This window comes from Argiope bruennichi, chromosome 6 (genome assembly GCF_947563725.1).
Source record: "Argiope bruennichi chromosome 6, qqArgBrue1.1, whole genome shotgun sequence".
NCBI lineage: Eukaryota > Metazoa > Arthropoda > Arachnida > Araneae > Araneidae > Argiope > Argiope bruennichi.
Window position 1 is genome coordinate 39,162,659 of NC_079156.1, and position 12,914 is coordinate 39,175,572.

At 26.6% G+C, this 12,914-nt stretch overlaps 2 protein-coding genes across 2 annotated transcripts; one reads left to right on the top strand and one right to left on the bottom strand.

The window, feature by feature from the left end:
- Nucleotides 1–1,533: 1,533 nt before the first annotated feature.
- On the bottom strand, nucleotides 1,534–6,762 carry LOC129972941 (replication protein A 70 kDa DNA-binding subunit-like). The gene is made up of 2 exons (XM_056087263.1): nucleotides 6,652–6,762; nucleotides 1,534–3,927 (listed from the first exon to the last, which is right to left on the bottom strand). Exon 2 carries the CDS (start codon nucleotides 3,922–3,924, stop codon nucleotides 2,143–2,145), a length of 1,782 nt encoding a protein of 593 aa, XP_055943238.1. The 5' UTR covers nucleotides 3,925–3,927; nucleotides 6,652–6,762; the 3' UTR covers nucleotides 1,534–2,142.
- Nucleotides 6,763–6,972: 210 nt separating this feature from the next.
- On the top strand, nucleotides 6,973–12,455 carry LOC129972335 (signal peptidase complex subunit 1-like). The gene is made up of 4 exons (XM_056086434.1): nucleotides 6,973–7,159; nucleotides 9,395–9,454; nucleotides 10,431–10,517; nucleotides 12,338–12,455. The coding sequence occupies exons 1-4, from the start codon at nucleotides 7,115–7,117 to the stop codon at nucleotides 12,434–12,436; spliced, it is 291 nt and encodes a 96-aa protein (XP_055942409.1). The 5' UTR covers nucleotides 6,973–7,114; the 3' UTR covers nucleotides 12,437–12,455.
- Nucleotides 12,456–12,914: the final 459 nt, after the last annotated feature.

The following is a 12,914-nucleotide window of genomic DNA, read 5'->3' on the forward strand; positions in this document are numbered from 1 at the left end:
TCAAAACAAGTAAGAATAAAAATGTGTTACAGTATTAGGGGTACAACAATACTTGAATGAAGATTTTAGAATTATAGTAATAACCACACTATATTTGTGGAATAAGGAGCAGTGATGACAAATAAAAAGGAATGCAAATAAAAAAAGCTTGGAAAATACTGCTATACACAATCAGTTTTTACAATCTCACTAAGAAATTTAAGAAACTTCATTTTAATTCATGAATTTGAAACAATACTTACCAGTGGTTTTGAGATTTAATTTTTCTATTTTCTGGTATGGCAGGCAACTATTTTATCCTCAGCAGAATTTTTTTACATTTTAGACACAAATTTTAAATGAATAATTAATTTTATCTGTTAGAATGCCATTTTGATTTTCATATAAATCCTATTTTGTGGATTTTTCTGATGTAAGAGCCATGGTTTTGACTAAGCTGAGCCAAACTAGAGTTAAAATCATATCAATGTACAATAATCAAAACGGATAGTGTACTAAAATACAAACAAGTTTAAATGACTGCACAAAATTTGATAAGACTTTAAAAATGCAAATATTTGAGCATGTGGTGTCTTATCAAGTAAGAAAGGTACTGGAGTGTTCGTGTTTTGAAAAAATAAAGCTCAGCATTGAAATTTGGACATTCTGATAATATATAATTGGCAAGCATTTGACAGTCACACTGAGAACATAGTGCTGGATGTTCACCTAGCAACAAGTGGAGATGGGTGAATCTAGTATTCCCAATACATAAATGGGTAACACTGTGTCTGCTTTTCGATTCAGCAATGACCTATTTTATGATAAGTCAAGCTTTTAACAACTGCGTGAGAGTGTTAAAACCTACCACCAGATTGCTCCAGCTCAGCAAATTCTCCAATCTTTACTTTTTAAATAGATTCAGAATATCTAAATACCAAAATCCAATTTCATCCTTAAAATTATTCATTATGTAAAATAATAATAAAATTGAAATAAATAATGGAATAATTTAATCAAATCACAGTTTTATTTACAGTTATCAAAAATCGAGTAGCACTTTAATTTTTGGTAGCCCATGTATCTTGAAAGTAAAAAATGAGCCAATTCCAATTAAGTTATGAAATAAAATGGAAAAAAACAAATATGCATACTACATTAATTTACCAATTATATATAATTCTAAATCATCGGCAAACACAAAATCAAAAGTTGTAATCAGTCTATCTCAACCTTTATTTAAAAGTTAATAATTATGTCACATTTTAAAATTTTTTCAAATTATATATAATTCTAAATCATCGGCAAACACAAAATCAAAAGTTGTAATCAGTCTATCTCAACCTGTATTTAAAAGTTAATAATTATGTCACATTTTAAATTTTTTTCAAATTTTCAGTAACATGACATGTTTTAAAAAAATCTGCAATTTATACAAATGAAGATGAAAATGTATGATTTCTTTTTTAAAACAAATGTTAAACATTATATCTGCAATATTTATTTTTTTTAATATCAGAATTAAAACTAAAGTAATCAAAACAAAGCAATATATTATCTAAAATATTTATTATCAACACTTTTTTGGTTTTACTGCTACAATACAAAATAAATGATGAATATACTACATTAAATGGCAGATGACCCTTTAAATGAATGACAAAATAATACACTCAAAATCTTTCCATACAAGTAAATTCAGTGATACGATTATTCAAATATGTTTATAATAAAACCATTCTAGGAAACAAAAATGTTACATTTATCAGAACACTTGTAATTTTTAAACTAATTCACATGCAAAAAGATATAATACAACATAATAACTATTACGTTGAACAGAAAATACACAATGATTATTGCAGCTTATTATTTCAAAATGAATACAAAAATATTAACACCACAATAGAAATAAGAATAATAATACGAGTGACATAGTAAACATGATTAAAAAGTGTTTCATAATGTATGATTTTAATAAAGGATTGAAATTCTATAAGAAACATGAAACATTCAAGTTTGAAAAAAAAATCCAAGACTTATCTAAACTTAATTATATTAAGTTTCTATGAATAAAGATTTATCTTTAAAGTTTCCTACAGACCTTTTCATAAATTCTAACATAAAAATGTAAACTGCAAAACAATTTCATCGTAAAACAGTTTAAATCTCCTGCTCCATTTGCTTGATATCCGAAATAATTTTTCTAACATATGTGACATGATCAATTGGGGTAGCACTAACGACAGTGGTCTTCAAACGACTTTCCTCATTAAAAGTTTCCATTTTAGTGCGCAACTTGAAAACATAAGACTTGAAATTGGCATCAGTTAAAATCTCATTGTATCGTTCTTCATCTGTTTCTTTGCACATACCTAGCTCTTGTGCAGAGACACCCAAAATACCTTCTGCTGCCTCTTGGAAGCATGTCACCCATTGATTTTCAGTGAAGTCAGCCACACTCACCGACAAAAGCAGGCGCCATTTAAATTCACTGTATTCCCGATTACACTTTTCACATCTATAAATTCCATTGTTCATATCGATAACTTTCTTGTTACACTCCTCACCAGGACATGCCATATACATACAATTTTCTTTCCTCAACATTACGATTGTAGCTTTGTTGACATAATAATCAGGCTTATCACCCATACCAAGCTGTTCACTGACAGCCTGAGCAAAAGTTTTCCACTGTCCACCCATGTTTGAACTCCCCCCCTTGGCAGATATGGACTCAGCATCCATTTTGTAACCTTCTCTTTCAAACCATCCTTTTAGAACATGGGCTTCTTTAATATCAGGATTGATCTGCATGGAACTGGACATAGTGACAGATAAAGATTTACCATTGAAATCGGATACTCTGGCACCTTTTACAGCTACGACAGGATTCAAACTCCCATCAAAATTTTCGGCTTCCTTCCCCCAGAGTGTTAAGTTAACTTCTCGATTACTACGATCAACCAATTTTATATCTCGCTTTGTCATTTCCTTATTAGTTGTCCTTGCAACAAATGTCTGCAGATCTGAGCAGCTTTTGCATACTCCAATAACATCGATATTGGAATCTTTTTCAACTTGCTCTATCTGAGCGATTGGTACAAAATCATACTGCAGCATAGGAATAGATGACGAGCTTTCTTCACATGGAGCAATTGTAGTATCATTATTAAATGTAATTTCATAATCATTCTTCACTGTTGAAAACCTCTGGTTAGCCGTCTTTAAAGTAGCTCTGGATATGTAGTACACTTTATTTACTTCAAGCATATTATAATATTTATCAGCAGTATCATTAAATCCTGTGGCTTTGATTTCGCCACTTTCATCCAAAAGATTGACAGAGAACACTTTCCCTTCTCCTCTTGAATTGCTATAGGTACGAAGAGGTGTTTTGTTGGTTACCCGAGCTTTAATTGTCCATTTATTTTGATAAGGAGTTAAAGTATTGATGGGATGAACTGATACAGATCCATTTATCCCTGATGAATCATTAGCAGATACTGCACTCTGATTTGAATAATTTGTTTTAGGAACACCATTTACAGCTGGTGCATTAGTAGTAGTTCCTGTTGATGCACCACCACCAGTAGATGAATTGACTGGATTCCCTAATTTTTCATTAACCTCATTACCTGGGACTAAAACAGTCAAGTTCAATAAGATGATCACCTTTCGATCAGCCTGCACTTGATTGCAAACACATTTATCCACTCGCACAATGGTAAATTTCTCCAATTCTTTATTTGCAACCATGTGGTTTAGTTGTGTTCCAAGCATGGCAAAAGGGCAGCCAGTAACACCATCTGATATGAGAAGACGGTAACGGTCATTTCCAGCCCCAGGAATCTTTTTACAACCAAGTATCTGAATAACAGCATTTGCCACATCTTCTCCATTAAGGATTCGATTTATGGCTCCAGTAGTGAGTTGTGGAAACATTATCTGAAAATAAACAATTGCGATTACAAACCAATTAATAAAAATATTTAAATATGAATGGTAGATAGAATATAAAAATTAATTAAAACAATAACACACACTTTTAATAGTGTGCTAAAGAGCAGAATCTATGGTACTTTGGGATTATCCCGTCGAACATTTTCACCAAAAGGTAGCGAAAGGATAGGCACATTTTCGCAAGTGTTGACAGGTCAACACGATAATCCTAAAGTACCGATTTATTTACATTATTTTTTTACTTTTTAATCCAATATTATTTTTTTCCTTGAAATTATTAACAAGTAGCATTATTGGAATTTAACAGAAATTTATTTCAATGAATGATTACTAATATTTAAGCTCCAAAAATAGTAAAACAAAGTTATGTCATTGAGAACACATAAAAGTACAAAATTTCAAATCTCTGGCATATCAGGAAATGAGTAATGAAAATCAAATACAGAATTCCATCTTCACATTCATTAAGTAAGTCAAATTAAAAATGTTAAAAATATTCTGTGCTATAAAGCTTAATTTACTGATACAACAATTAATATAGCAGTTAATGGTAAAATTTATTTTAAACCTTTACTATTCTAAAGAATAACAATTCAAAATGGGTTTTTTAAAATTGTCACTGGGCAACTCATGAACTTAAAAAAGAAAGTAAATCTGAAAACATGACAAACACATTCGTTAGTTACACAGAAAACACGCTACTAATGCTCCTCATTAACTACAAGCATTTAAAAATGCAACTTATGATTTTTACTTCTTCAGTTATTATATAAAAGATTTTTCAATATGTTTATTAATGAAAATGTCATACAAGTAAGATAGAATGTAAATAATAACACATTTGGAACTAAGATTATGCCAACAAGCTATTTTGAATAATAAAGAATGTCATGGATTTTTCTAAATATTTAGAAAACAACACCGAGTAATAATTAGAAACTCATAATAGTTTGGTACAATGAACATGCAACCATGTTTTTGTATGGTAAGAGCAAATACAGAAGAGCATTTAAAAAACTTTGCTAAATAAATTTATGTACAAGTTCAAAATAGCTAAGAGTAACGTTTCAAAATATCAAATTAATTTTCAAAATAAATTATCACTCAAACAATTATATATAAAAAGTAAGTCAGTTGAGTTTGCATTATATGTTGCTATAATAATGTTTAAAAATAAGTTTTATCCAAGTTTAAAAATAAATCACCGAGACCAATAAAAAAGAAAGTTTCAAAAGAATAAAACAAAGTTAACAAACACTTTAATGGAGTGAAGTTAAATAGCAATATACATCTTTTAAGAAATTAAGATAAAATATTGAAATCAATAAACAAGTTTAAAACTATGGACATATTTTTATTCATATACTAACAGAAAAAACTGTTAGTATATGAACTGAAGTCAGCTTTCAGCCAAAACTGAAGTCAGCTTTCATTTTCTTGGATATTTTTTTAAATAACAAAACTATTCATGATTTACACATGCTTTATTTTGTTATAACATTATAAAATCATTAGTTACAGCAACATAAAAGTATGTAATTAGATAAAATTGTAGTAAAGTAAAATAATTTTTACAATGCAAGAGCCACATATTCATATAACAAAATGTTGCTTTCATGTAACAAAAAAGTTACTTCCCTAATCAGAAATTATAATACATCAAAACTTACCATATAATTTTACAACAGAATATTAATTCACTTCAAAAGTCGTTCTATTCAAAATAAGAAATTGCAATAGAAAAATCTCTTTCTGTGATCCATGATTCAGGAAAAAATGATTAAATCCTCATTACATTTCAAATATCATAAAAGCAGTCCAATTCAATTAAGTAATAAAACGATATAGAAGGTAGATAAGTAGATGTAAAACTTCAATCGGCTAATAACTACAAAACAAAGAAAAAAAGTCATAAATTCTCATAACCAAATGTCTATATTTCTATTTATACTAGACTCTAATCACATGGTGAAAATTTTCAACAATCCTGTAAAATTCTATAATTTGTACATAATATTTCTACAATCAAACCATCTCTAAATCAGTATTATTAAAAGACTGGAATTTAAAAAAAAAAAAAAAAAAAAACAATCTACATCAATACTAAGTGGACTGTGTCATAATAACACCTTAAAATTAGTAAATAATAATACATTAAAATTTATCACATAATTTCACAGCAAAATATTAATTCACTTTAAATGTCACCCTATCTTAAAAATTTTTATCTCATGACACAACAGAACGAAAAAAAATTTTACAAACTCAGTTTTTAATTATACGGTTTCATGAACATCTTATGCTCATTACCCATATCAAATAAAAGCTAAAAATACTGCACTGAAAATCGAAAGTGAAGAAATAGTTTTAAAATACAGTTAAATTTCACAGATCTTGTCAAAACGATACGCAAGACTGGATAAACATATTTACACGAAGATATATTTTATAACATATAAAAAGGCATTATTTCCAACGACTCAGCAGAAATAAAAAATGAAAGCCAAATGATGAATAGAATATGTTGAAAAGCAATTAGAAATCAACTCAAAAATAATAGACATAAATATTAAACATTATGAGGCAGATATACGCTCTCTTTGTCTTCATTATATAAGAAATCCACTATGAGCTATAAGCATGAAAACCCATATAAAAATGACAACAACTATATGAAAAGAGCATAAGACAATAATAATCTTAACTTACTCGAAATTAATCAAGAAATATACTGAAGTATGAAAAACAAACGTTGCTCAGTTACTTTGAATTTAATCACACGAGCATTTCAAAGCGCGCAATTTTCACTTTAGATTGCTCTAATGCTGCCAGATTGTAAAAAAAATATATAGCGATGATTTTTCTTAAAAGCATTATAAATTTTTTGATAAGAGAATTTTTCTTTTTAATGCCCGTCTAAGATTTATGTCCAAGCCATTTTTAGATATAAATGAAAGAATTATTTCAAGAATAAGAATATTAAAATATTTGTTTCTTATTAATATTAATGGTATGATAACTGTAACTTGCCAATATTTTTCATATTCCCTACGCTACGTGTAAATAAAGCATCTTGTATGCTGTTGCTAAATAATAACTGTCATTTATTACGAACCGGCTAAGACATTTGCAATTTTTTTCCTGTGTAAAAGTGAGATTTAATAAGAAAATCATGTTCGGCATCATTGAGAAAATAAAGAATCTGCCTGTCCACATGGTAAGTAAGGAAAAGGAAAATCTGGTTTGTCGAATGCATATGTTTTCTCATTATGTCCTGGAGAACATATTATAGTAATTAATTTGCTTAAAAGTTTTTTCCCACGATTTCAGCTTTTATGTAGATAAATTTCATTCACTGTTTGTTTTATAAAATGTATTTCTGTAATGCCGGTACAATTATTTTCTGCTTTTGATTGCATTATTAATTTATGAAAGTCATTTTGTTTTTAAGTGAACTATTACATTTTATTGAAACTGCTGCAGCTGCAGGTGTAAAAAAAGATTAAATATAATCTAATCCTTAGTATGTTGATAAAAAAAACTGATTTACTTTGTATAATTTCGGATTCTTTATACATGTTCTAAACTTCAGTAAAATTACAGAATCCCAGAAATTTTCAAATTGCTTTCACAACATGAATTCAGTTATTATTTGTATCATCTGAAATATTATTTACATTTTTTAATGATTCCTTTTATGTCTGTTTACTTTTCTAAATGAAGTGCATTAACTATTTTTAAAAAAATGAATATAGTTATATTAATTTATTACTTGAATTAATGTGTACTCATTGTTTTTCATACTTGGATGTATTATAGTTAATATTATTCTGCAATCTTTGTAATATATCTTCAGAGCAATATGAATCTGAAGTAAGTTTAATGTGAAGATTAAAATAAAGAATGTAAACGACTTGATGATGCAAAATGTATTTTTAGTTAAAAATGAATGAAAGCAGATGTTTTTAGTAAATTTGCACTTCCTATACTGTATTAATTCTGAAATGTTGTATTTAGTGTAACTTTATTAATTTGTTTGATTTGTTGGTTATATAAATATTTGTTGTGTTGCTTAAATTTATTCTTTACAAATTTTTGTAATGTGTTGCACTATTTCATTTATATTCTGCTTTGAAGGATATATTGTTATGTTCTTTGAAATGCAGTTTAATGCTGAGTTGCATGACAAAATGTTGTAAAGCAGTTGTTTTGTAATCTCTATCAAAAATATTAAAAGTAAATATTTTTTATGCTTATTTCAAGAATTTTTTTAATCATTATTACATTTAGTTTCCTTTGAATGCTTTTATTTACCCTTAGAATTCTATCAGTGCATTGTCAAAAAAAGTTAATATAAATATTTTCAAGCATTTATGACTTGGTAAATTTAATAAATCATAAGGTTAACTGAAGAATAGGATACAAATGTCAAAGTGTGATTTTTAAAGCTGATAACTTGCTAAATGTGGTAACTTTATTGTAAAGTTGATAGTATATCTTCTAATGATTTGCAAAATTTGACCATTGAGGGGGAAAAAAATATCTTCCAACTTATTATTTTTTTTTTAATTAATTACCTCAGAGAACCATCTGGCCCATTTAGAATGTTGATTATATTTGATTTCAGATAAATGTTTTCATAACTTCATGCTAATGATTCCACCAAATTATCACAAAATAAAGCTGTGTTAGTTATTCTTACATATGCTTAATTTATCATGTATGTGGATATTTCTGATGGAGCCTCTCCCATAATATCATAGTACTATTGAAAACATACAAATCTGGTTAATCTATGTTCTTATCTTGCAATACTGCAAACTTCATTTTTTTTGTCTCATAAACTAAAAACAGGTATTAAATAGATCTTTTTCCCAATTTCAACAATAAATGAAAATTATGGGATTAAGTATTTGATAAAACAATGAAAATCCTTTGAATTTTTTATAGTGGCAATATAATTTATTATTGTAACCAGACAAAAAAAAATATTTTTAAAAAATTGCCAACATTCAATAAAAATTTGCATGATTTTTAAATTGATATTGGTTAATAAGACAATTTTTAAAACTGTGTAAAATTTATTTTTCTGCAATAATCTTCTTAAAAACTGTATATTCTTATCTTGCATTGTATACATTTGCTAAATTTGCTAACAGTAGGTCAAATGGCCTGTAGTGCATCAACACACACACACATACTCACCATTATTCCTAATTTTAATATTAAATTTTTCTTTGGTTTTACCAATGTAATTGGTAATTAAAATTGTTATCTTTGTACCAGTATTGTTTTATGACTTTTCTTATTATTGTATTATAATTTTATTTATTTAAATTGTGCAAAGTCTTACTGCTCTTATCTTAAGAATATTGTGATGTTGTTAAAATCATTATTTGTCTATTGTTGTGGGAAAAATAGAATTTAATACTTTATTTTCTATCATTTATAGGATTTTGATGGTCAACGAAAAGCTGAAAGAATATTCCAAACTATTATTCTCATTTTTGCTGTAAGTTTTAAGTCTAAAACTAAGTTGTTGTTGTTGTTTCTTAATCTAGATCTGTAATAGGAAATTTTATTATTGATTTTGTTTATTATTTTTAAGTTAATATGCTCATTTATGTTTAAAAAAATAAACATATTATTAAAGATGTATAATTTCTGTAAGCAAGTGTTATTACTATCCTTGAAGGAAGCAGATTTTTGTTGCACATTATTACTATTTTTCATACATTTTTCCCCCCTTTAATATACTTTTTTTAAAAAATAGTAGTTCTTATAATAATGAGGGTACATTAAACAGTATAATTTTTAAGTATTGAATAAGGCCACAGAATTAAATAGCACTGATGGTGTTTTTTAGGAAATTTTGTATTTTATTGTGTGCTGATAAATATAATCAGAAATGTTATAAAAAATCAACATTATAAAGTTATAGCACTTTTCTGTTAATTTCACAGCAATCAAAATATTCTTTACATCTCATAATTTTAAGCCATAAAATTAGTGTTTTCTCAATTTGTTATATTTGTCTTTCTTTCATACATTTGATTGCTAACATAAAAATGACGTGTGCTAGAAATTACGCTTGTTGAAATTTGTCAGAAATGGGAAAAGTAACATGAATATATAGATAGGATTTTCCTTCCTCTATGTGAATAAATGAGAAAATGCTTTGATTTGAATAAAAGATTTTTGCTAAATATATTATTACCTTCTTTTTAATCTTTATTCAGAATGTTATCTTTGTATTATATGTCTTTGATTCTTTAGAATTATCTGTATTTTGCAAGACATTTTCTAACTTCAAATTTTTAGTAAAAAGGGGATTCTTCATTATCTGTATTTTGCGAGACACTTTTCTAACTTCAATTTTATTGATAAAATAGGACTTTTCAGTTTGTTTCTTATTAAAGTATATAAAGTAAGTAAAGTATATAATTTATTTTTAGTTTAATGTCATAAAGAATATTATTTTATTACAGGGAGTTGGACTTGTTGTTGGTTACATCTTTCAGCAATTTTCATTCACAGTTTATATACTTGGTATTGGCTTTCTTTTATCTTGCATTGTAAGTAATCATTTTTAATTTTTATATGCTAAGTTTAAGCAGCATGCATAGCATCATGAAAAGTACTGAAATTTAAAAACCGTTTTGCCTATTAAACTTAAACTGATTTAGAACATGGCATTGTCCTATCATCAATTTGGGGACAATTTTACCAGTCTTATGTTGGTAGCCATTCCGAAATGCTTATTACTTAGCTTTATAAGACTGCAACTAAAATTTCTAAATATACTGATTTAGTACAGAAGGAAATTTACACTTTCCATCCCTGCAATGTCGAATCTTATTTGTTATTGCATTTATAACAATTAAATATAAACTGCTATACTTCTATGCTGCTATCTATGTCAATTTATTCTGAACTGATATATCCATCTATATAAATTGTAGTTTGTTCATTTTAAGAAATCAGGAAAAAGAGTAAAAATTTTTTCATTCAACTTTCATAAGATTAACAATTTTATAGTATTGATAGTTTTTTTTTTTTTTTTTTTTTTTCATTTTTATTATCCTTTTATGTTTTTGTCAAAACCAAAAAGACATTTGTTTTAGAATAGAAGATGATGTATAAATGCAGAAATAAATATTAAAAATGAAGGAATATATATTTAAAATTAACTTATTTAAAAATGTTCAGTATAAACTATGCATTATTATAAAACAGAAAATTTCCAATGCTTGGAAAATACACAAGTGTTTTGTCAAAACCAAAAAGACATTTGTTTTAGAATAGAAGATGATGTATAAATGCAGAAATAAATATTAAAAATGAAGGAATATATATTTAAAATTAACTTATTTAAAAATGTTCAGTATAAACTATGCATTATTATAAAACAGAAAATTTCCAATGCTTGGAAAATACACAAGTTTATGTATACATACATGTATAAAGGTACTTTTTTTTTTTTTTTTTTTTCTTAAAAGTACATAATTTTTGCAACAATTTCTCACTATGTGCACCCTGTTAAAAATGTTCAGTTATTTTAAATAGACAGGAATGTGTACCTATATTTTAACTTTACATTATGAAATAACTGTTCAATTCTGGCTCTAAATTATTAATCTGTTATATGAATCCCTGTATTTATAAAAGTATCAGTTCCTTCTTTCTTTCTTTTAATCAACTATCAATTTTGGTTGTATCTAAATTTAGAATTTCATTGCTCATAGTATCTCTAGACTACTTCAAACAAATCATTTACTTTTATATGCAATAGGATCATATTAGGACTATTTAACGTAATATAATACCTTAGCATATTATAACTAATATGCATCAGGTAATTTTTTATATCTGTTATCTTAAGTTGTCAGTAATTGAAAATGGATTACACTTTAAATATTTAAATTAATTCTTATGAAGTATTAGTAATCCAAAATTAGTTATAATATGCTGGTGTAATGAGGTCAAAACTAAACTTTAATTTTTATTAAAGCTTGTTGAACACTAGCATCATAACACTAGCAGAAAGTTTGATTTTTATTTATGACAACTAAGCTTTATTGTTATTTGTGAATTTTTTTAAAAAATATGAAACTTTAATTTAATATAACTAATATATAATATACTTGCCATAACTTGCAGTTTATGGCAAATTTTCTTGCAGTAGAATAGCTTTTCAGTAATTAAATTTCCCATTTTGTTATAATACTCAATGCTTCACTTTAAGAAAATGTTTCTAAAAAATTTCATTGAAAATCATCGTTGGTGAAACTCTTATAAATTAAGCGGCATTAGATTATTTTTATATTTGCTCATTCATTTGCATTTTATTTCTAAAATGTTTTTTAAAAAAATTCCATTGTATTCTTTTTTCCAGCTAACTCTTCCACCATGGCCAATGTATCGCCAAAAACCACTTCATTGGCAAAAACCCAGAGAAGATACTGATGTTGCTAAAGCTAAAAAGAAGAAATAAATCTTTTTATTAGTTTTGATTGCATTTTATTTTCTTCAAATTATTTTGTAAATAACTAACATTTAAATAACTATTTCAGTTTGTTTTGTATTTATTTATACCTTGTTACCAGATTTTTTAAAAATAAACTTTTCATTTGTCTTTAATAACAGAGCAAAATTACTTTTTTAAATATTTAATGCCATTTTCTAGTTATTATGAAAAATTGAAACTTTTTCTTTCATTTCGATATATAAAGATAGATTTGTCCATTCTATATAGTTTAATAATGTTTATATAGAATGGATAAATAGGTAGGGTATTGTAAATTTATTAATTTGAAGAACAATTCATGCCACATTTTTTCAAAACCAGAAAATTATTATTTTGGATGAGGGATTTTGCTTTTTTTTGATATGCTGTATTAATGAAAATATGAACAGAGTTTTATATTGAACATTTTTTGTGGTTATTTAAAATTCAATAAAGTTATCCTGTA